The sequence below is a fragment of the Fulmarus glacialis genome, unplaced genomic scaffold (assembly GCF_000690835.1).
Source record: "Fulmarus glacialis isolate BGI_N327 unplaced genomic scaffold, ASM69083v1 scaffold5430, whole genome shotgun sequence".
NCBI lineage: Eukaryota > Metazoa > Chordata > Aves > Procellariiformes > Procellariidae > Fulmarus > Fulmarus glacialis.
Window position 1 is genome coordinate 59,910 of NW_009186959.1, and position 27,786 is coordinate 87,695.

Below are 27,786 nucleotides of genomic sequence, written 5' to 3' on the forward strand. Positions count from 1 at the left end.
AGCAGCTCCTAAGGTGGTTTTCACAGTGCAAAGTCTACAGTCTCAGTTATGTTTTAACTTGCAAAGCAAAACATGGGAGTTCTTCATTCAGTGGCGACCCTTCTATCCTCATCCCTTAGTGCAAGGTTTTATAATTTTTTCTTTTTATAACAGGTTAAGATCATACAGAGAAGCTGCTCTTCAAACTGGCTCAAATGTTTGCTGGCTGCATTTCCATGTTATGTTTCCAGTGATGCAAACAACAGTTAGACAACACATTTTTAACTGGTCTTGGATTTTTAGAATGCTCCCAGTATGCCTGTAGATAACCAAGTGATTTTATGCTCAAGTTCTTAAGCAGAACTATACTGAATTTGGAAGAGAAGCTGCATACTAAAAGTGCCCCCAGTTCACCATCATACCTTGCTCAGCTTGATTTGAGATAGATGGAAGAGAGCCTCCAAAAGTTACACACTTTTCATTAGCTGCATTAAATGTTAAATATTCAGGTTTCATCTTTAGAAAACACTGCAAAATAAACATAATGAAACTGATTTTCATCATACCATTGCTTCCTAAGAAATAACTCGAAGGAAAAGGTTCTTAAACCAACCCTAAAAACTCACTTCTCATTTCCTGCAATAACATATAATTATTTTTCTCAGAAAGCAAGGGAACTGATACTACCTGCATGTATTTCTTATTAGATTCAACAGAACAGCTAAATATAAAATTATGAATAATCCCACTGACTAACTCCTCATTCACTGAGGATTAGAATTCAGTAATTTTTAATTGGCTACATCAGGATCACATACTGTTTTAAGAATGAGAATGCTCACATGAACTCTAAAGTCAGACAGGGTTGGGCCAGGAACCTGTATTGTAACGCATTACTTTTTGGGAGAAAAACATGGGAACTCAAAAGCTGTATTCCGCAATGATGTGAAGTAAATTTGCAAACCTTGGCACAATGTAATGTGCAGATTTGATGCACTCTCCTTCTTTTGTACAGAATAATGGTGGGCCAAACAACAGGAATCAGTCTCACTAAGACTTCAGATGACTGCCTTAAAACATAGTATACTATATACTATACTATGGCTTCTGACCTCTGTTGGTTCATTCTTAAAAGCTGCTTCTAATTCTTAAGTGAATTAAGTCCTTAAAGCAACTTAGGAAGCAGAGTGTCTGCCAGCTTGCTGCCTGCCTATGATGATTCAGCGAGAGAATCAAGACGCTTCTGCCACAGAAACCTCATCCTCTCCCCTTCTCTTCCTTCAAAGCAGAGCCCAAGATTAGACAATACAACCAACGTTCTTGGACCGAAACATGTGGTGATGGGAAAGCAAAAAACCTGAAAATTACTGCTTTGAAATTAAAAAGCCATCAGTCCTGAATAAGGGACGGAGAAGTGGGGGAGATGATTTTAATCACTACACGCAGTTTTCAAAAGCCACCTCCCAGTCCATTCCTGAAGGCAGGGGCTACTTCCTCACCTCTTTCAGCAGAGCACTCCAGCTTACTGGACTATGAAAAATAGGTAAGGATGATTGATCTGTATTAACTCTATACCTTATTCCGGAACTGACGCCAATCTTTAGGGCAGCCTCCTCTGACTGGACGGTAACTGGGATCATGTTTCTCTAGTAAGGAGGCATTATTTTTTTCACAGATGAAGGGCAGTTTCACGTTACAGTTAACTGGGTAGTCTGCAGAAATGTAAGTTTTAAAAAACAGTTATGGTAATGCCTATCATGCTCCAATTGCCATCCATACTTTATGACATGACAAATACCAATCTGAAGCGAAGTCCTTTTCAGTGCAACCACAGTGAAGTACTGTGCAATCTAAAGCATTAAAAGCAACAGCAGAGCAAAAGACAAATGTAAATTACCTATATCAGACAGTAATATAACATTCCTAAAGATCAGAGTCTGATCCCTTACTTCCAGTAGTAACACTTCATACAGGCAGAGTAACTTCAAACAGAAAAATCATGAAATAAGAAGATTTTGAATATTAGGACTAATCTCATATTCTGGCACAGACAGTGTGTGACCTAAAGGTCATTAATGCCAAAAGGAATCCTTTAACATCCATATGGAGAGCATCTGGCCTGTACTGCTACAGTAACTGGACTGGCTTCCTAGTCAAGAGCAATTTTTGGCTAATAGAGATGAAAACAGGTCAGCAGCATACAACAGAATAATGTGCTTTAAAGTGGAAATGGTAGTAGACAAGAAGAACTATTTGCTTTCCAGGGGTTATACATTTTCCTCAATATAAAACATATTGAAAAAAATAAGAAGCTTCAAGGTGGCATTTCCATTACTTTGTGTACCTCTTCCAGTATGACTCCACTACTTAATGAAATTTGCATCTCCAGATGCATATGTGGTTGCAAGTATTCAGTCAAGCTCATCTAACTAACACAAAAAGGTAATCACTAACATAAACACAAAAAGGTAACCACCAAAACCAGATTTCACCTAATCAATTTATGTCGCAAAAAGAGTGACAATCAATCATAAAAAATTGTCATCTGAATTCAGGTTTGCCTCTGGTCATCAAGAAATATTAACATGGCTTCTACCATAAGAAAGAAATAAATGATACAAAATTCCATCAGATTATCATCAAGCAGCCATTCACTCCTAATTCAGTATCAGTTTGCATTCTGTAATCACTTTTTTTTAATATATAATAATGACAGAGAGGGGTGAAAAAATAAAAACAACCTTACCTCTATACCAGTTTTTTCTGGAAACATACCAGCAATCCCTCAGGAATCGATCATGGAAGCGTGAAAATAACTGTAAACTGGATATAAACATTTGAGAGTCAATCTCCAATCCAATGTGATCTTCAGGTGGAAACTCTCATAGCAACAGAGCCAGTGCAAACAAAAATTTGGGCTGGTAACTGTTTCTAGAAGATGCCCTACAACACTGGAAAGGACAGAGTGGGGAAAAACTGGACTAGGAACAAGTATGTGGTAGGTGCAGTAGTTGTGTACCTTGCCCAAATTATCTGTGTTGAGGAGATGCGCAGAACGAGGGTAGGAGATTATTTATCACCATGCTGCAATCGCTGGCACATTGACAGGACAAGTGAGGAGAATGAGCAACAGCCCCTGTTTTATTTTCAAAGTAGTATATTGCTATAATATTTTGACAAATGAAGTATTTTCCTTGTAAGAAGCCCATGATCCTTCGCTGCAGCCACGAACAGCACAATGCAAGGTTTGCTGTGAGTCATCTCAGCTCTACAGGGCTATACTAGAAGCTCTCCAACACTTTGGCATTACCTAACTGGAAGAGTGATGTCTTAAACCAATTTCACATTCCCTGTTCTCAGGTATTTCTCAGATACCCTCAGAGCCAATAGACAGGGTTTTTTTCAGAATCTTCCCCCAGCCGGTTCCCCAGTTATTAACAGAATATAGAAGTGGGCTTAAAAATCCAATAAAAGCATTTTAAAGATCAATGGAATACATTAGCTGTTAGGACCACAGATTTCAAGGATTCACATGAAAAGACTAAGATGTCAAAGCCCACAACCTAAAATCTAAAGGCTCTGACAGACACACAAGAAATGGATTATGAACGTAGTTATCATTAAGTTATTATGAATTAAATTTTTAATGTTGATAACGTTTGTAATGGGAATAGAACTCAGAATTTGGCAGCTAATTAAAATGTTTCAACACTATTTTGAAATATACCCACTTTCTAACTGTACACACATACTGTCTTAACCACTATTTGCTTTGTCTGAGCATTACACAGTTCTACTCTCTCTGTTTTAGGTACTCTATGGTCTAAGTTTAGCATGGCAAGAATAGGTGCAGGTACATGCGAACAAAAACAGAGAACAGTGGTCACTGAATGATCTGTATTGTCTTCTAGTTTAGTTCAAATTATTTATCTTACTTCTTTGAGACGATACAGAAGAAGTAACCTTTTACAAATTTGGGGATAAAATATTTTCCTTTGGAAACTATTCTAGTTAACTATATTCCTAAAAAGCACATTAAAAAAGCTTACAATAAAGCATCCCATAATCATTCTACATACGGTGAATGATAGCTGTAGCCATAATCAATAAACTTCAGCCACCACTTCTGTTCGCTGTTTGATAACTGTGGAAATAAAGAACAAAAAACCCGGTGTTTTACAACCCATAGAGAAAGAGCTCCAGACTCTACCTTTCAAGGATAAATTAATGACAAAATTAATTTGGATTTAAAGTGTTTCTAAAATGTGCAGGAATTACTATTCTTCAGCAACAGGAAAGTACACAGTTCGAGACTGATACGTCAAGTAGATGGACCCTGCACCTACTAGAAAAAAGCACCCACATTTTCCGCTGCGCTGAATAAAGCTACAGGAAATCTTGCAGCACTGTCTTAAGTGTGTGCTAGATACACCATTCCCACAAAATTCATAGCAGGAACTCTACCAGACAATCAGGACATAGCTGCAAGCTGCCTAAAGCTGATGTGGTTCCACAAGACCTTCCTTCCTTAGAATAATCCCGTTCTTCCAGCAGATAGCCTAACAACAAATAGGTCATGAAAAGGCTAGAGATTTAGCAGATCAAATCCTCGATTTCTCCTGCCTTGTAATTTCTCCTTCCAGGTAACTTCTTGTCAGGAAAAATTTCATGAGGAGAGCTTGCAAGCTGCTAATTTCAGAAAGTATTATTGTCTCACAAGCCGTAGCACTGAAGAAAGGCAGTAACAGAGGTGCTGAAACTTGAAATGTTTTGGTAAGATTCCTTAAAAGAACGTACTTTCATGCTATGAACACCACAGATCCCTTTCAGTAAAGGCTATCAGACCATCATGCATTTCTAATTAAATTTTCTCATCAGGTGAAAAATGATGTGCTGTCCCGTGCTTAAAATTAAGAACTGGCACAATTGTTAGTGAAGTATTTGCAGACAATGGGATGCTTACATGGTGGTCCTGTTATGACACTTTCTCTCCATTTGGAGGTGGGTTTTTTCTTCCATGTTCTTAAGGATACTTTTAAATTTAAAAAATTCTTTTACAAGACTGACATTAAAATAATTATCTTTCAACTCATCTTTTCTTTTTAAGTACAAATAAAAACTATTAAGGCCAACAGGAAAAAGAAAGAAATGAAGGATTAACATTTTCTGATATTGGAAAAACTAGCAAGAAAATTTCCAAATACCTGTTAGACAGATTAGACCTCCTTACCTTTTCTATTTGAGATAGTATTGTCCTGAGTTTTGGGTAAGATTCCACAGAGGCTAAATCACTATCATTTTTTTGACAGTAGAAAATAGCTTCCTGGAAGCTCAGGTTTTTATCCGGCACAAACCACAGCTCTGCTCCATCAACAACAAGTGGGGCTCCATGAATTCCAATTTCATCTATGCAGAAGAAATACCACACGCGTAAGAAATAAATTCTGAAAAACTCATCCTTTCTTTTTCTGAATGTAGTAAGAAATTTCGTTTGACACTGGGAAGAGCCAACACTCCTTGCATTCTGAGCTCTCTCAGAATCAAATTCCATCAGTCATGACCTTTGCTGGTATCAAACAAGTATTACAGTAGTAATATAACAAAACTAACAAAAGATATAGAGTATTAACAACTATATACACATAGCAGAAGTTGACCATTTACCTGGTATGTACCACTCAGGAGTCTTTGGAGTGCTACCTGTCCAGAGGAAAAAAAGGAATAGTCACTTCAAGTTCACCTTCTAACAAGACTGTGGTCACCAATAATGGAAGTGATATATTGTACTCATGCTTCTCAATATGCATGATGGAAAAAATAAAAGGAGAAGAAAATCATACACAGGTTTAATAGTTTAAAATAAGCTGACGTAAAACTAATGGGAGTTTTGCATACCTCAGTCTTAAACAACTGTGGCTTTTTTCCTCCCAAGCAGAATACAAGCATCAAAGTAGTATATCTACCCATACCTTCCCACAACAAAAAAGTTTCATCCTCTGAAATGCCTTTTAATGAACAACCAAAACATAAAAGCCTACTGGATTACAGCACTTTTCATACTGCACAGAAAAACCTGGATCTGTGCAGATATGCCATGCCATTCTTTTGTATTCCCACTCCTCTGTCTCACTACAGTGAGGAGCTAGTACACCAGTTTTACCAGAATAAGGCTAATTTACCCAAGGTTGAAGCAAGCTGTACACCCAAGATGTCTGTGGTCATTTAGTTACAAATACCACTACGAAAGACTAAGTAAAGTCCACAAATGCTGCAACTCAGTGGCTTGTATCACCTCACCTAATAAGAAGCCACTTCTCCTTCATGGGACAAGAAAGAATACAGGAGCAGTGATACTGCATCCTCCTCATGGTCATTTTCTGATTTACCTTTGCATATTCTAAGTGCACATCTGTTTGTATAGGCAAGACATTTCATGTACTGACCTCTTAACAGTTCAGAAAGGAAATGATAAAATATTGTTTGCAAAGTTTCTGTTATTGGGCAATAATGACAACTCAGTGGAAATAAATAATAAAGTCTTTTATAGGAATAAATGGATGTAACTGCAGTTTACCTTTTGTTATCTGGCAGACCCATTCAAGTTTAGCTTCACAATCAAAAGGCTTGAAGTAAAATTCCAGGTCTCTGCCTTCATGGAAATAAAATCTCCAAAATGATCTCCGTGAAAATTGAGAGGTCTGTATAAAAGTAGAAACAGAGAACTGAGTTACTATGGCTCAGGCCTCTGAAACTGTATTAAAAAGGTACTTTGGCAAAGTCAGTATATTTTACTGCGGTTTTAGTCCCACAACTTATTTTGCAAAAAACGAGCAGATACAACTGTAACTCTTCAACTATAACTCTCATGCTAGCCAAGTTTGTGAAGCAATTAGGGCTTAAGGTCAGTCTACACACAAAAGTCTCTTCTTGCAATGTTGTTTCTTTGCTTTTTTGTAGCACACAGGATCTCATCGATGCTTATTATTGAATTTTGTTGCAACTTGTTGCCCTGAAATGATTCTCACTTCTGCTCAGAAGCAACCATCTGAACTGGCACAGAAACAATCCTTCTTATTTAAGATTATTTCTCACAATCAAGCTTAAAATCTGACTTCACTCTTTTTGATCTCTCCAATAAGGAGAATTTTTTATCATTTAGTGAAAGAAAATGCCTATACCTAAGCAGATAGGAGAGGGATGTTACTACATTCACAGTGTCCCCGTCAAACTGCTCTCCTCTTTTCTAAGATTTTTAGTAGCTTAATGCTAACAGCTTCTTGGCCGTGGGTCATGAACACAGGAGAAGAGAACGAGGGGAAATGGCTGTGAACAGAAGCAAAAGGATGCAACTATCCTTTCCTTCAGTAAATCCTGAAAGCAGAGGTGGTTCTAATTAGGTTAAAAGAAGGGATTGGAATGATCTTATAAAAAGTCGGGTGATGCTTCAGAAAAGTTAAAGGCCATTTTAAAACTCATGCCATCAAGACTAAATTAAGCAATGAAGAACATAACTAGGAACTAAGCAGAGGCCTGGCACTTTGAATTAGAAACCAACACAGCACTTGCAGTCTATTTCACAAGTAAACAAGGAAATACACACAATAAACACAAACACACACTCAATCCTGGCTACTGCATTCCCCTACTTTAAGTTTCAAACATTTTCTTAATTTGCAGTTCAGAAAAACTAATCTAGATTTTAACAGTTACTGGTAGGGCTCTGTTTGATTTTTTGTTTTAGACTCCATGTTACATCCTTAAGTGTTATGTGTACTCTACAAGAGAGACATATTATGGCATTATGCAATAGAGAATAGCATTGTTACTAAAATATTTTCTAGTTCAAAAGAAGTCTTATGAAAGGTTATCATTAGCACAGCACTGGGTTCATAAAAGACTGCTTGAATAAAGGAAAATTGATAATAGGTGTAGACTGATAAAGGAAACACTAGCAACTTTTTCACTACGCAAAGAAAACATCTCAGCAGTCAACCTAAATTCAATATACGGCTGGCAAAAGTATTTTTTCCAAGTACTTTCATGTGAAAATATGCATGCTGTTATTAAAAACCTTGAAACTAACCTTTAATGCAGCACAGTCTCTTGTATCATATTCATCTTCCAGATAATCGAGTGGCATAACAACACTAGTTACCTACAGGATTGACAGGATGAAAGAATCATTACTTTACAACTATTTTTGCTATGGTAATCCCCAGAGATAACCATTCAAATCTGGGATCCCATTATGTTTATCACTGTTAAAATATGTGTTAAATGGCAGTTACTGGATCAGTTTTGAGTCTGCGTAGCTGTTATTTTGGGGGGGGGGAAGAGGGAAAGAACTCACAATTTCAGGCAAATAAATCAATTACAGCGAGGAAGGTATTTTTGGAGAAGCCTGACATACCAAGGAGATTAACTGATAAACCCTCGCCTCTGTTGTGGCATGAAGACCTCTTGTTCTCTCCACCAGCTCTTAGATGCTTACTACTATATTTCTGTTAAAATATTTTAATGCAATAGAGACAGAAATCAGGTTAACCTTATTAAAGATACGTTTTTAACTGGAAATCTGCCTCGATGGCAGCTCTTAAGTACACAATCTTCTTCTGAATTATTCATCTGTTGAAGGATCTGTCATATTTTAATTAAAATATTTATCAATTTACTTTCAATCCAGTCCAAGCTGAAACAAATCAGGACATGACATTTCCTGGTTAAAAGTTAACTTACAGGTTTATCATCACTCCATTGCCAGGTTCCCAAAGAATCTGGACTCCTCTTATTCATTCCAATCCATACCCATCTGTCATTGCTGTAAATAAACAAGATAAAATCTTAAGCCAAGTATATGGTTTAGCTCATTTAATAGAAAGACTGACCTATGTCACGTCATTACTTAGGATCAAGCAGCAAAACCAAAGGTCTACTACTGCAAGTTGTAGCAGTTCAAATAGAAAATGGGCGTAAGGGCTAGGATCTCCTCTGCACTTTTCTTTAAGAACATCTGTAGGTTGTCTTTCCCTGACCACAGAGAAAACTAAATCAGATAATTCCTTTGTTCACTGCATCACTACTTCATCAGTTGTCACTTGATATAAAGGTCTCTCTTCTACACTTTTCTTCCAGAATCACACACACAGTGTTTATTTGGCCTGCTTCTCTTTCTCTTGCCCATCTCAGATCATCTCTCTCTACATCATCAGCTCAAATATACTCTTCCTCAAACCACATGAAAACTTCTACTCATACAGAATAACTGGCTTCATATTTCTCTTAAGTTTGTCAGTGATATAAACTAACCAAGCATGGGCACATATTTCAATTTGCACCTTCATAAAACAGGCAGAGACATAAATGAGCACATAACACCAATGCTTGCATAAAAGAACAGCAATAGAAATTTTACTCCATTTTGATTACAGTCAGAACTGTATTTTTTTCTAGACTTACTTCTTCATTTTTCAGGGGACGCTTAAATTCAAAATTTCAAATTTCAAAATTTCAGCTATGCTCCAAGATACAAAGTTGCCCCAAAAAATGGGTTTACAATATAAATACTTAAATTTGCAGTAACAGCCTCTACCATACACTTCACTATTGCTTATGAATCTAAAGATATTATAACAAAATGAAGTATGTGCTAGTCAAACTGCAAGGTAAGTTTTGTACTGCAACCTCTACTTCTCGAAGTATCAGTTTTGTGCTAGGTACTGAAGTTTATGATAATTCACTCCAAACTGCTACCGTGCCCAAGAAAGGCAATAGAAATTTTTCTGAATGATGGTATCAGTTTGGAAGCAGCAAAGCGGAGAAAGACCATGAGTTTTCTATGAAATCACAGGCTACGTGAAACCCTACTGCAATAGAGCTGTGGAAAAGGCACTCACATCAAGGTGGTCTGACAGCAATAGTAAAGTATTGATGCCACAGTATAGGGCTCTTGTAAAACTGTATTAGGAGTACTATTCCATAAATTCGTGTTGTACCAAATACAGAGAAGGAATATTTGAGGAAATGAGAGTTTAGGTTATTAACAAGAATTAAGGATTTTCTTGTCTAGCCTTGACAAAGAAAGACAGGGAAAGGATATAATTATTCTTTACAACATATTAGGAGATTAAACCCCCAAGAAGAGGAGCTATTTGAGCAAAAAGGACATTTGTGTCTGAAGGAACCACAACTCGGAAATAAATTTAGGCTCAATATTGGAAAGAGACGTCTGACCAGCAGAGGACAGAATTTGGAAAAGGCTCCCAAAAAAGTAGTGCTGACAAACTTAATGAAGTGATTTTAAGACAGAACTTGGGAAGTTTATGAAAATAACTTTATTACACAGAGGGATGGACTCAGACCCAGGCTTACCTGCATAAGCAATGTTACGAAATCATGGGGCAATGTTAAGAAATTCTTTGGTAAGACTGTGTCCTTATCTTTCCGCATATATCACCATAAAGATGCTAAATTGAGCCTGAAATGGCTGACAGTGCAGCACCAACAAACAACAGCTTAGCCCAGAGCACATGGGCTAAGTACATGAAATCCAAGAAGGGCAACAACATTTTATTTGGTAGGGTTCCCATTAGGAAGAAAAGCATCAGCCACCAACAAATCTCATTCTTGGTTTTTTCTCAATTCCGGTATTAATTTTCTGACACTGGTGTGATAGTGTGATCACACTAGTGCGATCTTATACTGAATAGTCTTTAGTCTTTTAATGATATCACTAAAGAGCCTTTAAAGAGCCTAAATGCCCCATATCACTCCAGAGGGAAAACTGTGAGCCAAACATTCACAGCTGTCAAGCAGCTTACACATTAACGTACATTTTTTGCTTCTTTTGGAACTGTTCAGACATGACCATCAGTAATTCAGTAACTGCTACACTATCCTTGATAGCACTTTTAAGCTTAAGTAAAGCCTTTAGATAGCCCTCTGAAATTATACTATCACCTCATCACAGAAACGAATTCCGCCAAATATTTAAGACAAATATGAATTAAGACTCTCTGTTGCAACTAAGCTTGTAGCAAGGCATTTGCTTGTACTTCAGGTATCTGTCTCCTCATTGCAAAGCATTTAAAATTCATCCTATGGACTGGTATCAAAATGGATTTATCAGTGCCAAAGTATTCTTTGAGCTACAGTCTTGCAACTGCCTCTAAAACCCAGATTATCCTGAGTTTTAACCTAAAAAATTGGTGCAATTTGTGCTTTACAATGGACTCCATGCTGATTAACAATGAAAGACCCTAAATCTCCAGCAACCCCTGCAGAATACCAGTGGCTTTTCTCTCACACAGAGCTAAAACTTCATAAAATTCAATGTTGTGCAGGAGTGGATAAATACAGGTTAGATCAATGTGAAGGGAATATAAACCAGTAATTTTTCTACTGTCATATTCTAACTGCTGAAATAGAAAAAGGATTTTTTCTGTCCCTTATGTCAGCGCCAACGCAAGAGTAAGAGCCTAACGGAAGTTACTGTGGCTTGTAATTCAACATAGTTCTTGACAAGAGGTAACACATGTACATCTGGGCCAATTCCCTAATGGTGCAATTTAAGGCACCATTTAATTTTAGGCAGTGCTGGCCTAAAAGTATATATGAAGCCCATTTGACCCCCTGCTCTTCCCTCTGTAACAGGCTACTGCCACTAGCTGAATCTCCATCTTGCTAATCACCTACTCTTTAGCGGAAGAAAAGAGAAGCTGTATTAATGCAATTACTACAACTTGCATCTGAGCTTTATTGCTGTTTTGGCCGCTGTGCTCAGAATAAGATCAGTTTTTTTCTCACAAACTCAAGTGTTAGTGAGGCTTTCTAGATTCAGAACAATCACAGCAGCAGAGCTGTGCATATAAAAGGCAACTGATTTCTTTCCAGTAAGGTGTCCTCATTGAAATGTTATTTCTAACCAATCCAAGCTGTTACTCTCCTTGAGTCCAGCGTCGCTGCCAGCTATAAGCTGCAGAATGCTCACAAAAACAATCCTAAAAGAATGGAAGTAACTGAACCAGATCTGTTCTGCCTGCATTATGTCCCTCAAAGTGAAAAGAGGTTATCTCCTATTTCTTTCAGACAGGGAAGGTTGGCAGGCAAATTTTATTTTCCTTTCCAATGGCAATCGCCCGACTTTGCTGGAGCAATTCTAGCTCTTATTTGCCTCTAAGGTGGAATCTGAGTAAAGAACAGAATGGACTAGGCAAGCTGCCCTTTTCCTGGTGAACCAAACTGACTTTTGCTAACATTTAAAAACAAACAGTTCTCAATGAGTCACCAGAGAACTGTGCAAGGGGAAAAAACCTGAAACCAAAAAAGCCAAGGTGTGGCTCCTTCCCCAAGCTGAAATGAGTGCACTAAATGAATAGTTTAGGTCAGAGTTTGCACTGAGTAAACGCAGGGAACATGGACAAACTGCATGCCAGTGCACTCCGGCAGCTAATCACATCTAACATTATCTTAGGATGATTTCTCCCAGTTACCTAAATTATTTGTTCTTGGTGAAATAATTCACTTGGTTTCTTCTCTCCTTTCTCAAACGAGTTTATTCTCAGACAAGCCACCCTTCACTCTTGATCTTCAAAATACTTTATATAATCACCACCTCTGAGTAATTTAAAAGCGTAATTAACTTAAACACTTCATTATGTTACCTAAACAAACATTATTTAAAAGACTTATTCTTTTCAAATATTCAGGCAATATCAAATATCTAGTATTTCTGCTCAGGAAGTTCTGCAATGCTTGAAAAGGAGCTAACCCAGATGAAAATACTGTGGTTTGGGTTGTATTTGACACATGCAGTTACTGCAACACTGACTGCAAAGTCAGTTTATACTGGGCTCAATATATTGTCCCTTATTTAAGTTTTGGTAGAATAATACTGAAGTACTAGGACCTTTCTTCTTCCAGGCTAAGTTCGAGTTTTCTGGAATATGGGAACTGCAGCAGTATCGTGTGTCAGCTGACTTTCTGGACAGACAGGAAAAGTCTCCACCTTTAAACTCCTAACAAAAAATGGCCATTAACTATAATTAATACCTCAGACAATCTGCAAGCAGAAAAGTAGTTCCAAGTACTTGTAGGAAAATAAAATAAGTTACTTCTCTATTCATGTTTCATAGTAGATTAGGTACACTAGAACAAAATCTGTAATTGCAAAACAGTATAATAAGATCTATAGCTAAAAATAATTTATGCACTAATTTTTATTTCAGGGACTTTAATCACTTTAGCAAAGGAGTCACAAGTGGCTTTTATAAAAGCTAGACCATCTATATATACAGCATACAAGTTTGTTTTTGTCTCTTATTAACATAAACATTGAGTAATTTTCATGATATGTGCACTTCTAAAAAAAGTTCACTGGGTTTTCAAGAAGGCATCTCTTCAGTCATCAAGTTTTAGAATTTAATCACAGTGTTGTTCGTTGGCAGCTTCTGAAATAATCCTGATTTAGTTTGTTGATGAAAAAATTTAGATCATATAACTGGCAGCATTTGAGTTTAAGCTGGCAAAAGTTCTGAAAAACCAGGCTGCTAATCAAAAAAAAACTTATGACACAAGGATCTGACATCACACCAATGCCTAATAAAGCTTTGCAGCGACAGTTCCTTTGATTAAAAAGAGAGCCTTAGACTCATAAATTATGTAGCATTTAATTTGTTGATACCAGAAAACTCAACACACCCATCTAATGCCCGTATAGTGTTATTGCACTTATGCCAAATGGGATCCATGCCAACCAGATTGCTGGACACTACATTATTCACGTTTTCAAAAGACAGCACCCAGTTTAGTCAGGAAGCACTTCATGAATAAAGATGAGACCTATCTGAAAAACTGAAATAATAACTCATCTCTAAAGAATGTATCAGTAAAGAATAGGAACAACTATCACCCAGTTGTGCCAAAATTCAACATAAAGAAGGAAACACTTACTAAACAACACAGACTTAAATTCATGTGACGGAAGATGCTCAAAGCAAATCTCTCTTTTCCTGCACTCCCTCTAGCAATGTGAAACATTTGCCCAAGCGCCGCTGACATTTTCCAGGAAGGCAGTGACATGATCAGTAGTTCAAATGCCACATCTAGCCGTTTTTACTGTGGGAAACACAGTCACTGTACACTATCTCATACTTGCCATTTGGGGTCAGCAGCAGCATTTGCGATCTACTGCAGAATGTGACTGAAACCAAAATTTTAGCCCATGACTAGTTAGTTACCTGATTATTTTTCTCAGGATAGAATGAAGTGCCTTGATTTCTTCTGAGTGACTAAAACTAGGCAGATGGCCTCCAAGTGCTTCACAAAACCTTTCTGCCTCTTCCCAGGTCCTGGTTCGTAGCACCCTTTCACTGTGGAAGAACTTCACAACAGCCAAACATCAGAATAGAAAATGACACAAATGACAGCATTTTTAAAACACTCTCTGTACGACTCAAATACGGCCACCCTAGGTAGGAATGAATAATTGGTATTTCCATAGGGAGAGAGCTTGACTTCTTAACAATTATTTTAATTTTTTTCAGTTTGTTTGACAACAGCCAGACTCTGAAGTTTAGCTGACAAAATTTGTTTCAAATGCAACGTATTCCATATGGCAGGCTTTCTCTGTTTTTCATTACCAGAAAGATTTTACAAAACAACACCCAACTCACTCCAAAACTGCAAGCCAAATTACAGGTTTTAAGGGATGCTGTTCTTTCAAATTTATGGTGAACTGCAAAGACCAATTTTCACTGAGACCAGACCCGTCTGGGTGCTGCAGTGAAGAAAGTTCTTCAGCACACCCTTTTCTACCTGCACGTATCAGAGTTGCACGCTTGGCTCATACACCTCAGCTAACATGTCCACTTGATCCCCTTGACTTCAGTCCAAGCCAATTCCCATCAGCTGGATCTCCCCGCACAGATATGCTGCACTTGGTCAACAAGAGTTTTGAAGGGCCAGCTGTCACATCCCATCAGCTATGGGACAGCTATGCTGCACATCAGCTAGACCCATCCCTTCGGGATCCTTCCATGGCCTTGTTATTCAAGCCTTGCTACGTGAGCTGTTTACAAGACACAGTTCATTGCAGACACTGAGTCCAGAAATAATGAATAGAGAATGCAATAAACAGCCTCAGTTTTAATTTGATTTGATTGTTAATAGGAAGGGAAAAATCTGCATTTCTAAATACAAACTTGTTTAAGCCATTCCAGCTAACAGCATGGCTGCTTACTTCCACTATTTACTTCAAAAACAGTAAAATACAATTGAGACTGCACTTTTTTGACAAAGTTTGATATCCATATTCAAACCAGAGAAAATCACACCTCTCCTATCTACACTCTTAGAGTACAGAAAGGAAAAGGACAAGGGAAGGCGATGCAAATCGCTTTCCTTCCCTACTCAGGTGCCTCTGCGTGCCAGATGATGGCAGGCAGGCTAGGATTCGGACACGGCACCCTCCGTCAGCACCAGGCTCCTGAGATGGCAGCACGGGTGAAAGCTGTCGCTCTGATGTGCGGAGCTGGCCACAGACAGAGCAAGGAGAGACACAATGCATCTTTCAGGAATCGGCAGCGGATGATGCACGAGAACATCTGGAGGCAGTCAAGCTGAATCAACATGAATTCCTCCTCCCAGGGTAAAACATCTTCGAAATACCCTTCAGAGCAGCTATAAGCCACAAAATTGGCTAATCACACACTTGCTGCAAGACAGTAACAAACAATTAACATCTAATAGGAATAACATTTTACCTTGTAGCAGGCAAGGCCGGACCCATTGTGCCACCCAGGGGGACAGGGATCAGTTGGTTTTGGGAGCACTTCTGGATCCTTGGGCAGCCCGATATATTTTTTGCAGACAGAAAATGCTTTAGTGGTTTTACAGTCCTTAGTTTCCCACTTTCCAAGAGACTTTCCACTGGGCATGGCCACACATCCTCCTGAAAACTCTAAGATTTAAGCCACCAAAGACATATTTAAAACTATTGGCTGGTTTTCCAAAAATCCATAGATTTCTGAATGACTGTTTTATTTCATCCTTGGAGTTCTCTAATGTGGTACTCCAATGCTTGCTCAATGTAAAATGATGGTATTTTTATGTATTTTTTTAATTGTTAAATTTACCTGGTTGCAAGGAATTCCAGTTAGTGTATGTCACAGCTTCAGTTTTTTCCCCATCCACTGTACCCCAGGAATATATTCCCGATTGGCTAATATCCTGCAAACCGGTCCAGAAGTATTTTTCTTCAACTTTGGTGTGTTTTCTAATTAGACTGTTTATAAATTCTTGCTCAAACCTGAAAATTCACAGATTAATTTGAGTCAATATTTGAAAGATATCTGAAACTACTGAGTCAATCTGAAAACCACGCATATTATTACATGAGTTAGTTCAAGTGGTTCTCCAGGCAGTTCCATATTCAACGTGGGGTCAGCAGGCTGGGAATTCACATAGTTCGAAGAAGGTTTTACACTGTAGCTTCACCATAGTCACACCATGGAAAACATGGCTTGCTAGTTCTCTGCAAAAGCAATTCTATCTCTACTTTTTCTTTATAAGCCACTAATTAGCATACAGAGGTTTTAATCTCTGACTATATCTCCAGGATCATGTAAAACATGATCATAAATTATCATCATAAATTATCGAGATGTGCTTTACCTGTTCATCACTGTAAGATTGCACTGTGCTCCAAATGAAACTTCCGTTTTATAAGTCTTGTAACAGTAGTTTCCATGTCTCTCCCATCCCTGGTTAGAGAACGAAAAACATGTTTATACATAACAGTCTAATTTAGGGATTATCTACAGGAGAAAATAAATCATTGCTAACATTGGTTGGTGCCCACAAGCCGGCACAGCATATACAAGAAAGAAACGCAGTGCATCACATCCAAGGTCCAGTATCATCAACTCTAAGATTCACAGTTCTAAGAAATAATGCAACCATGGGAATAAAACACACCACTGTTTTAGCTTGACTGTGCAGTCTTCTGACTGCTATGTGCATTTAGAGAGAGAAATACAAGGGCGACAGCCTAGTCCTATTCAAAACAATAGGAGTTTTCATGCTGTTCCACCAACGCCAGGATGCAAACAGAGGAATAATAAGAGGGCATTACTTGTGTTTCTTTACTTCCGAAAAAAATATTTTATACTGAAAATGTGTGAACTTAAAAACTAAATTAAAACAAAATTTCTCTATTATTCAAATCTTTTCCCCTATATTTACACTGAAATTTCAAGGAACATTAATGTGTTACCTCTTTGCTAGCCTACCAATGCCACTGCTGTCTGAACAGCACAGAAAGCTGTAACTTCTACATGCTGGCAGTCTCTGAAGAGACAGAGTAAAAATACCCCAAGGTTGTGCAGAAAGAAAGATAAGGGGTAAACATGTTTCCTGTTGCAGGCAATATGCCACACAAAACTGAACCAAAGAACTCTGAAGGAGCTAATAATACCATCCTAAGATTATTGAAAAGATTTCTTTTCAAGCCTTATTTATGCTGTAACATGTTATACTGTAAAAAAAAAACCAACCAAAACAAACAAAAAAAACAGAAAAAAACAAAAAACAAAACAACCAAAAAACCCCCCACCTTTATTCAAGTCAAAGAACAAAAACGAGAGCCAAGTGAAGCATAACAGAAACCTAATCTCATTTATCAACCTCTGCATATCTTTATGTTGCAAAGTGCTTATCCTAAATTTTAGAAAATCCTTAAAGCAAAAACACCGCAACAAATGGCATTTAGCAATAACACATCTAGTAAAAGCAATTTTTTTTTTTCTAACAAATAAATAAAACACATCTCCTGGGTCCAAGCTCATACTACTTTCATCAATAAACAGAGTGGTAATACATCCAGAAGCTGCTTAGGAGAATCTGAAATTTGGCTCATAATACATAAATGTCATTTTTCAGCTAAAATGTTCCATAGACTTTATTGTATGGACAAGAAGGAAATGGGAAGTAGAGGAAATAAGTAATTTTATGCAGGTTTCTGAACCAAGTAAGAGTAAAAGAAATACAGACTTCCTATTACCTCTTCCAATGAACAACTTTTATCTGATTTTGTTTCATTCAAAATCTCTCCTTTTTTCTTGCACATATATTTCAATTTTTCTTCACAGGATTTGACTCTCCACTGTCCCAACTGTGTGAAGGAAAGGAAAAAAAAGTATTTAAAATTCTAAAATCTTCCAGTTTCCATAGTGCTGCGGCCGAGTTTTCATAAGGGGGAAAGCCAAAATGCCTCTAGCAAAAACATTGGGGGCGGGATGCCCTGGATTATATGCATAGGTGCATGTTTGGAAGGGAGAGAGAAACCTGACAAATGTGGAGATGGGAGGATTCTGGATCGCATCTGAAAAGGGAAGAAAAGGCCACGGTGGTGCCAACTCTCTCAGATCAGGGAGGGAACGGGTGCAGGGGGTGTGCTCAGCTTTCTGCAGAGGCGGGGAGGAGGCAGCTCAGAGGAGCTGGGCACATGAGCTCCACTGCCAGCCTCAGCGCACAGCAGGCAGATGCCTGCCCATTTTCTACTGAATGTGGGAGATAGGATACAGCCTGCTTCCCTCTCCACTCACCTTTGTGACCTCCTTCCCCCACCCACCCCTTGCTTCTTCTGTACTGTAACCCCCCCAGTGTCTGTCCTCTCCTCTTCTCTTACCGAGGTATCTCACTACCCATCCTCAGATGGGGTTCCCCAAATTGGTCCTGGAGATGACTGAACCCAGCTTTTCCTTTCAATGGTTCGGCCCACCTCCTTCCTAGCTCTCTGCCACAGGCACGCAAGAATATGGTAACCCAAAATGCAGAGTGACAAGGACAACTGGCTGGCCAACAGCAGAGGCAGTCTCAGAGCTATGAACAATTTCTTCCGTTCTTTGCAGTATACAGCTACCAAGTGTTGACTAAATAATTTTAAGAAATTTGCTTGTAGAAAAATGATTATCTATATTTTAAAGATTATTCCAGAACTAAAATCAGTTATCTGCTTTACCCTCCCCTTGACTTTCACACATACCAGTGTTGCCTCTACTACAATGGGAAAAAAAAACAAACAAACAAACAAAAAAAATCCCAACACTGTATTCCTACCTCGCCTGAATATGACACACAGTTAGGAGTGCTGTTAAAAGGAACTTTTGGTTCATTCTGATCCCAATATGTAAAAACCACAGCTGAGCGATCTGACCATTTGAACAAGGTTGGTACATCTTCATTCCTGAGACCCATCCACATTTCTTCTTTAGCATCTGTAATTTAAAATTAGGACAACACTATAGTTTCAAAATAATATTCACACTAATTGGAAAGGAATGTGAAATTAGCAAAATTAGGTTTTTATCACTATACTGCACAGCATAAATGCCACACTTTTTTTTTCTTACAGTGAGAAAGAGGATTTGGGACAAGTACAGTATATTTTCATTATGTTGTTTCTTAACTTATACTCATGAATGTGAGTAAGTTTCACAGACAAGGTAACAAACAGGGAAAAAAAAAACCAAACCCACAAATAACGAACATTCAAGCAAAAAAAGCTCAACCAAATTTCATTTTTAGAGTGCACACAAAACATAAGACCACAGAGTACAGATAAGATTTACTAGTTCAGTGACCCAGTAGCCAAATATTGACCCAACTATCTACGATTCTCTTTGAATGAGAAAATTAAACACAAGATATTAGGCAACTAAAAATAGGTTAGCCCAATAAATAAATAAATATCAAACCAAAACAAGAGCTAATACAGAGGGACTGGACCTGGACAGCAACACTCACCACTAGCCTGGGTACAAGCTCAGCATTAGTACCTTCATTTAAAATCTAGAGGTTATGACAATCATAAGCTAGAACATGGAAAGCAGTTCGTAATTTATGGTGCGCAGCACTTGGTGCTTGACCCTTACAAGTATTCCAACTCACCGTCATGAAGCTTTGTAACAACCAGTTCGACATCTGCTAATGAGTGTATGCTGATGAGGTTACTCTTATTTGCCTTGCACAACTCATCTGCCGTACTCCAAGGTGCTTGGTTGTTTACCAGAATGTAGCAAAAACCATTGTGGGGAAGCCAGCCCAAATCACAGCGAGTATCCAAGTGTCTCCAAAACTCTAATAGTGAAGAGAAACAGAATTAGAGGCTTTTGTTTTACATTGGCTAGTGCAACGGGTTGGCATTTTCTTCATGTTTTAAATCTGGCAGCACCTTGAAAACAGGCAGAAAGCAGCGATCAGAATGTGTTCACATCTCTTCAGCGCTAACATTTTAAGAAACGGTCACAATTTAGTCAAGCAAATAGACTTGACTGAGCAGCATTATGGGGATTAGTAATACTTTGGGGCCATGAGGTAGGCAGAAGGAGAAATAAGTTAGTGGCAGTGAAAGTGCCTTAGCCAGCGACATTCCATAACACTTTCCACCTCCAAGACACTGCTTCATCCCTCTTATCCCCTAGTCCTCCCCCTCATCCAAGGACAATCATCTTCCAGTAAAAGTTCTCCCATGAGAGCCCCACAAGCATGAGCCCTAGAAACTGGGTAAGGCCAAAGCACACATGGAAGAACAGGCCATGGATATGGGAAGGGTTGGACACCCAGGTGTAGGTAAATGGCCAAAAGCATGGAAGCAGTTGTATGACACAGCTGGACACTGTAAAAACTGAAGGACTGTATGTGTTCGTGTGTGTAGGAAGGAGAGAATAAAGCTTTAAACTGTTCTGATTTTCCTATTGTATTATTTACTTTCATCTTGTAAGAGCTCTTATGGATCTAGTAAAGATTATACACTGGGCAAGCTACCAACTCTTGCACTCTGATTTCCAGTTCTGGGCCTGGTTTCAAAGGATAGTAAGGTCATTTGACTATTTCTATTTGAATTCAACAGAGTTTGATCCAAGTCCCAGGTAGGTCACATCTTACGTCAATACACACCAAGAGTGAGAGAAATGGGCTTAAAGCAGAGATGGAAAGGTTTGAGGTGCAACTGCCAGTTCCAGACTTTCAGTAGCACATGAAAGAAGGCACAAGCCACAGAGGAAAACGTGATGAAAAGGGCAGGACTGTGCTGGGAAATGCTTTACGTGTGAATGAGAAAGCTGCAAAAAATGAAAGCTGTTTGTGATGCATCATCTTGACACTGAAGATACAGGGTTTGCTTCTGCTCTGCTAAAAAACCCAAAGCTGTTGTGAAACTGTTTTGGCAGAGACGCCTAAGAAGGCTTCAGGAGGGGAAAAAAAGACTCCGTAAGTGAACATTACGCTCATATTAATGTACAAAAAAAAAAAAAAAAAAAGCAAGTTGTCTTACCTGGGAGGCTTGAAACTTCATTGAGTGACTTCTCGCAAATATATGGAAGTGGAGTCCCACAATGGTAACTCTGCCACTGACCTGAGACAGCATTCATCACCACACAGCTAGTCCCATCCAGCGGGGACAAACTCTGCATATCTATAGACAGGAACAAATAAAAATAGAAGAGCAGAAGTTATCAAACAGTAAGGTAGTGACTGCTTCTTTTTTCTATTGCTTTTCAATACAAGAATAATATACTTTGCATAGTACAGCACCTTGTATTTGAAGAACGTATCTTGCTTTGAATGAAGGCACCTGTCCTACCACAGGTCCCACAGAAAGCTTTTTGTAAGAGAGAAAGTTACAGAATCAAGGAGTCTGGACTTCTTTTCCAATGTTTAATCATAGAACCAGGAGGAATGTTCTATTTACAATACAACAAACCCTTGGCTGAGCACTTTCCCAGACTAGAAATATCTCAGGGGAAAACCCTTTTTGCAGCCCTCAGTTTCCTTTGGCAGCCCCTTTCGAGCCCCACTCCAAACACAGCTCTGCACTCTTTCTCTCAACGCTAACCATAACCCTCACCTTAACAGAAACCTGAGACAAGGCCCCAGATTAAAAATATCACAGAGGAGGACTCTTTTTTGCAGTCCCCAGCTTCCCTTGGAGCCTCCTTCCGATGGTACTTTTTGGCTTTCTCTTTCTTTGAGACCCAATGCAAATCTGAGCTACACAGAGCCACAGAGCACCCCAACTCCCCCTGCCCTGGGTTCGTTCAGTCTCACATAGAAAAGGCTCAGGGTGGATCTTAGTTCTCATGGGAGAGTACAACAGAGACAGGGCCAGGCTCTTTTCAGAGGTGTACAGTGAAAGGACGAGAAGTAATGGGCACGACTTGCAGCTAGCAAAATTCCTGTTAGATACCAGTAAGTATTTTTCACAAGAGGGGTAGACATTAGTATGTCTGCCATGACTGCAGACTAAATTATGCCACTGTAACTCAGGATAGTCTAGTCTCTAGCTCTGCATTACATGTCACCACAGTGTCATCACAGTTCCAGAAGGAGGTGCAGCCAGTAGTACAAGCAGCAGCAAAGTCCTTAACCTTTCCAAGAGAAAGACCACATTTGGAAAATCTCACAGAAATTTCTTAGTAAAGCTTTCAAAGAAGTAACAGAAACCACTTCTTATCTTTTCACAGAATTCATGTTGCAGCACTATTCTAGAAACTGAAGGAAAAAGAATTCCACTTCAAAAAGGTCAAATTTGGCTTTAATGACAGAACACTATAAGGTTCAGTATTCCTGATTATTATTCCTCCAGGATTCTCATATATACACATCTATGGCATATTTGTGAGAATATTACAAATACCTGCTGAAAATTCCAAACAAACAAGACTCTCACCAATTCCACCAGGAACTTGGGAGTAATCAAAAAAGGTTTTTCAAAGGTTTTGTACTTATTTCATCTTCACCTCGAAACAAATTTAAGCAACCTTGAAGTTTAAAAACACAAGTTAGGCTTCAAAGTAATGTCAGTTCTTGCACATACATCAATAATTGTAGTATCTGAGGGAAGTCAATGCTATTCTGTCAGTGGGAAGAGAAATTTAGCAGCTAGGGAAGCTGTAGATTCTTTACTAAAATGGACCTCAAAGATACTATTTTAGTTTTACCTTTTTAGAGTTTTATTAACCTAATCATCCATAAACATAGCAGGAGTGCAGAAAGATTCATTGGCTAGGAGGAAAAGATGCTTCCGAACTTGTAACAGAAATGGAATAACAATGATTGTTTTGATGAAGCCCAATGGAGAAGAGTAAAAAAAAAAAAAAAAAAAAAAGCTAAGCAAAATACTAGTTTGTGTTGTGAATATTGTTAACAACACCAGAAACATCATTACCTGGATGCCAGTTGAGAAAATTCAAAGGTTTGTGATCTGACCACTGCCAACCTCCAGAAACATCCAGTTGATTTAAACCAATCCAAAAGATCTCAGCGATGTCATCCTTAGCTGGAGATAATTTTTTTTTTTTAAGAAAACAATTAGTATAAAATGCTCATCCTTTACTGTCTCCTTTAAATTTAAGACGTGATCTGAAAGGGCATGCATTTGAGGAAAGAAAGATTGCTACTATAACCGGACATGCAACCTTTCTTGAACTGAGGAGGAATTCACCCACACAAGTCTTCCCTCCCAATGGCTTCAGATGTTTGTCCTTTGGTTTTATATTCCCAAAGGCACACTGATAATTCCTCCAGGCCAAGCCTGAACATCAGTGAGGTCGATTTCACAACAACAAGTGGGTAACATGCTGCTAAAACATCAACTGCCATTCTGGCCCATATTTGAGATTTTGGGGACATTCCTCATTATAAATATGAACAACAGCTAACCACTACAATGAAATCACACAGATAAATTAAAAAAAAAAACCTCTGAAGTGAGATTAGTAGCTTCTTTTTGCCACATTTGCCAAATGAAAGCACCAATGCATTTTAAGTAGAGTCAAGTTTTAATCCAGAATTTTAAGACAGAAACTAAACTGCTGTCTTCACTTTATGTTAATTTGTCAAGATTTCCTGATATTTGTATGTGAATAATTACACCTACCTTGTATGTAACTTAATTCAGATGCATCTTGGATGCTAAGTAGATCTCCCCCTTGCCTTTGACATGAAATATAAGCTTCCTTCCAAGAAAGAGCAGACTGTGTATTAAACTGGTAGCAACTTTCAGACCCCGGATCATGTTCCCAGATATCATGACAACCATCCTCTATTTAGAAGAAGCAGAAGGTTCTTGTAACCACAACTATACTGAAACATCATGAAAGTTTCAAAAGAAAAATTATAATACTGAAGGTCTATCGATTTTTATATTGGTAATCACATATACTGCGGAGTAAGTGTGTGCTGATCATCCTGTCAACGCTGCACTAGAAAAGGGACCTGCTTTTACGCAGCTTAACAGCAACGTGCTACACCAAGGTGAAGCCGTACATATGTGAAGTGACAAAACGCTTTTAGGACATCTATTTAGAAACCCAACATACCTGGTTGTAAGCAGATTCCCCATTTTCCATCGTGAGTATAATCTTCAGATGTGGCGCACCATTTCCCACCCGTATGCGTTTCATCCTGAATGCAGTCGTGATGCCACGTCTTATTATACAGAAAGGGGAACTCACAGGGTTTTCCATAGGAGTTCCCATCTTTAGTATAAACCTCTGCAGGAAAAAAAAAATTAAAGAAGTAGATACAAGTTGTCTAGGGGAGAAAAGGACAGCAAATAAATGTTACTGCTCGTACAGACATAGTTAACTTAAAAGCATGCAAATTGCACTTGTGGTCTTAAAATACCGTATCTTGTTGTTACAGATAATATACAGCAATGCCAGAACTGAAAGAAGTGACAGGATAATATTTTTCTGTACTACTTCTGAGTGGGGCATAACACAGCAGAAACTTGTTTCCCCCTTCCTGGTAAGCTGGGGATACATATGTTGTTCTGTTGAAATCCAGGTGGTCTGCACAGAGTACTACAGAACAAGGCTCTAGGAATCAATATATACAAGAGAGGGAAAACATTTCAAACTGGAGCCTACTGGGCTCTTCAGAGTGGCCACTTTGAACAATTCAAATACAAAGAAAAGTCTGCTCTCATATATGGTAAAGCTTCTTCCAGCAAGCATGAGATTTCAGATGAGACTGGCTTCCACGGCAAATGGACAGACTACCAGACCAAAGCAAACGGACGGTTCCTGACAGTCCAACAGGCTGCGAGCTCGCAGCATGCTCTGAATTTGATTGTACAGCCCACCAGCAAAGAAAATATCCTCAAACCCTGCTCTTATTTGAGCTAACAGCAAAATTCCCATCACTGTGAAGAGGACAGTATCAGTTCTGATAGAAGGTGGTTGATATTTCACAATTAAATAGGCTCTCACTAAAATAGGGGGGAGGGATTTAAACATGCTAAGAAAGCCACTCGATAATACAACTTCTGCAGTTGCGCATATTTATTTTTTATTAAATCCAGTTAAAGTTTAATCCCTGAATATCAATATCTCTCTACAGCAAAACATTCTACTGCTTTACTGATCAGTCTTTTCATAAGATTAATTTTAAGAATTTATTGGCATAGACATACAGCAACAAGCCCTTAACAAAAAAAAAGTCCTCCAAATCCCTGTGCAAACTTACCACGGTAAGGATACCGACATATATCATCAGAGGAACTGTTGCTTCTCCACTGGTCTGTCGCATTTATGCTTGCAGTTACATAGGTACTCTTGATAGTCACTTTGTACTGAGATGCACCAAGGATGGAAGCATCAGCACATCGCCACCACAACATTAGTTCTGAGTTACAATCAACCATTTTCAGGCGAGACAGTGATTTGGTGAATATATCAAGTCCCAGGCACTGCTTGGAGCCCAAATGAAAGAGGCGATTCTGGGATACCCATTTCCATAAAGCTTCACTTGTCTCCTTGCAGTCATCTATCACTATCCGTGTGTTTTTAACATGTATGCACTTGTTCAGTGTGTCATGGCGAATGGTAAAAGCATCATTGCCTGTATAAGAACACACAAATATCCACATATGGGTATAATTCAGTATCACTTTCACAGCAAGTTCATTTTTAAAAGTGTAATCACATTCTGAGACATGCTACCAGAAAAGTACAGCAACTGCTGTTTGTACATTATACTATCTCTTTCGTACAAGTCACATTAAGTACAGTTTCCTGCTCTTTAGTGAGTATTCTTTACTTCTGAGGGAAAAGGAAAGATCTCTTTCAAAGCTATGATAAAATGAGGGGAGATAAAATGAGACTGTTTTCTAAGTCCAATCCTATCGATGAGAATTCTTCCTTTAATTTTAACACATACTGATTGGATCAACCCCTGATTAATTTGCAAACTTACTGGGTAAAGAATCTTGTCTTCATGCCTAACTGCAAATGTTAGCAGAGCAGGTACCATAAAATATAATTAATAATAATCTTCACTTAGTAAGCACTTTTTTTTTTAGTAAGCATGATAGGCTCATAGGTGAGGAGTTTGTGGGTGCAACTGCAGTATTACTAAAATAACCAGCACTGCTTTTGGGAGGGAGTTTTAGAATTAATATCCCACCAAAGATGCCACACAAAGATTAGGAGTATCATTTTTAAAATGATAGAGGAAACCTAGTTTCATTTTCAGCTGTGATGTAGCTTGTCATTAAAAAGAAAAAAAAAAGTTGACAAAGCATAGTATACAATTTTAAAAAGATATGGATCACCCTACTGATCCAAGCTGACACCTCTGCCAGCGTAAGAACACTTCTGACAAGTGGCAGTAGGTTTAAGCTAACCAAGAAAAAAATGCCCTAAAACTATTGCTATGCCACAATAAAGATCGCCCCACAGTATAAAACTTTCACTAACCAGGCTGAAATGGACCTTGCCTGTCCCAGACCCACAAGGCTATTAGTCTACTGTTTAAATAAGGAATCTGCTGAGTAGTGTTTTGTATTTAATAGTAATGCACTGTCAATCACATTCCTACTGCGTTTTTTTAATATGACTTAATAATAGGTTTGGCTGAACAGCAAGGAAAATATTCAGTGATGTTATGCAGTGAATTTTACCACTACTTCCCAGTATACTCGTGAATTTTCCATTGTGTAAGTGCCAAATAGTATCTAAATAGTACTGAGCTGGTCAAACTGTAAAGAAGAATCTCCAAGTCAGCTGCCTACTGGAGGGACTTTTTTCTGAATAGCACACTTCAACCAGCCATCTCTTTCATCCTATTAACCAAATAAGACATTTTAACAACGAAACCTGCTCTTGTGGTATCTTTTTACCCTGTGCTTTTTCAGCACTATATCTGCTTTTTGCTTTTTATTCTCCCCTCCAGACTTTCTTCTTCTTTTCAATTTCTTGTAACATGTTCTCGGCCTCTTCTCAGATCTTCCCTTTCCTCATTCTTCTTTCACTTCTTCCCACACAACCCTCATTCTGACATCAAAAAGAAAGTAACTTTTTAAAATTTCCCCAGAAAAACTGCTGATGTTGTCTCACCAAATCTCTCTGTACAGCAATTTATTCATAGCGGTGCTCAATTCCTCCAGTTCAACACTCTGGCCATGACCTGACATCTTTAGCTACAAACCCAAGCCTGTTACTGTCAAAGGACATAAAAATATGTGAGGTACAACTACTTAGCGAAGAGCTCAACTTGTTTCCCAGCAGCTCTCTCCAAGCTGGCGGCTTTGGCTTGCAAGAATTTGCTCAACATGAAACTTTTCCACCTGCTTTCTGGAAGACAGGGCAAGACTCCTTCCTCTCTCCCTCCGCATCAAGCAGCGAAGAAAAATGACGGCTTGACGCCCTGCAGGGGACCTGCCCGCGTTCGGGTTATTTCTCCTCTCGAGGTAAGAGGCCACGGGCCCGCCTCCTCCCACCGCTCCGCGCCGCCGGCCCGGCGCTGCCC

The 27,786-nt window shown here is 38.6% G+C and overlaps 1 protein-coding gene across 1 annotated transcript in view; it reads right to left on the reverse strand.

Moving 5' to 3' along the window:
* Nucleotides 1-25,878, reverse strand: part of LY75 (lymphocyte antigen 75) — a gene marked incomplete at its 5' end in the record, with an annotated part of 42,095 nt that extends 16,217 nt beyond the window's left edge. Inside the window, 21 exons of the mRNA XM_009573226.1 lie at nucleotides 402-507; nucleotides 1,555-1,691; nucleotides 2,726-2,802; nucleotides 4,059-4,123; nucleotides 5,210-5,385; nucleotides 5,644-5,679; nucleotides 6,554-6,677; nucleotides 8,063-8,134; nucleotides 8,716-8,797; nucleotides 14,214-14,356; nucleotides 15,738-15,934; nucleotides 16,110-16,282; nucleotides 16,648-16,736; nucleotides 18,035-18,145; nucleotides 19,093-19,250; nucleotides 19,924-20,112; nucleotides 21,308-21,448; nucleotides 23,201-23,311; nucleotides 23,912-24,076; nucleotides 24,354-24,527; nucleotides 25,504-25,878. Of these exons, the coding sequence (XP_009571521.1) occupies nucleotides 402-507; nucleotides 1,555-1,691; nucleotides 2,726-2,802; nucleotides 4,059-4,123; nucleotides 5,210-5,385; nucleotides 5,644-5,679; nucleotides 6,554-6,677; nucleotides 8,063-8,134; nucleotides 8,716-8,797; nucleotides 14,214-14,356; nucleotides 15,738-15,934; nucleotides 16,110-16,282; nucleotides 16,648-16,736; nucleotides 18,035-18,145; nucleotides 19,093-19,250; nucleotides 19,924-20,112; nucleotides 21,308-21,448; nucleotides 23,201-23,311; nucleotides 23,912-24,076; nucleotides 24,354-24,527; nucleotides 25,504-25,878 (2,901 nt within the window). The remainder of the gene's footprint in view (nucleotides 1-401; nucleotides 508-1,554; nucleotides 1,692-2,725; nucleotides 2,803-4,058; nucleotides 4,124-5,209; nucleotides 5,386-5,643; nucleotides 5,680-6,553; nucleotides 6,678-8,062; nucleotides 8,135-8,715; nucleotides 8,798-14,213; nucleotides 14,357-15,737; nucleotides 15,935-16,109; nucleotides 16,283-16,647; nucleotides 16,737-18,034; nucleotides 18,146-19,092; nucleotides 19,251-19,923; nucleotides 20,113-21,307; nucleotides 21,449-23,200; nucleotides 23,312-23,911; nucleotides 24,077-24,353; nucleotides 24,528-25,503) is intronic.
* Between the last annotated feature and the right edge of the window lie 1,908 nt (nucleotides 25,879-27,786).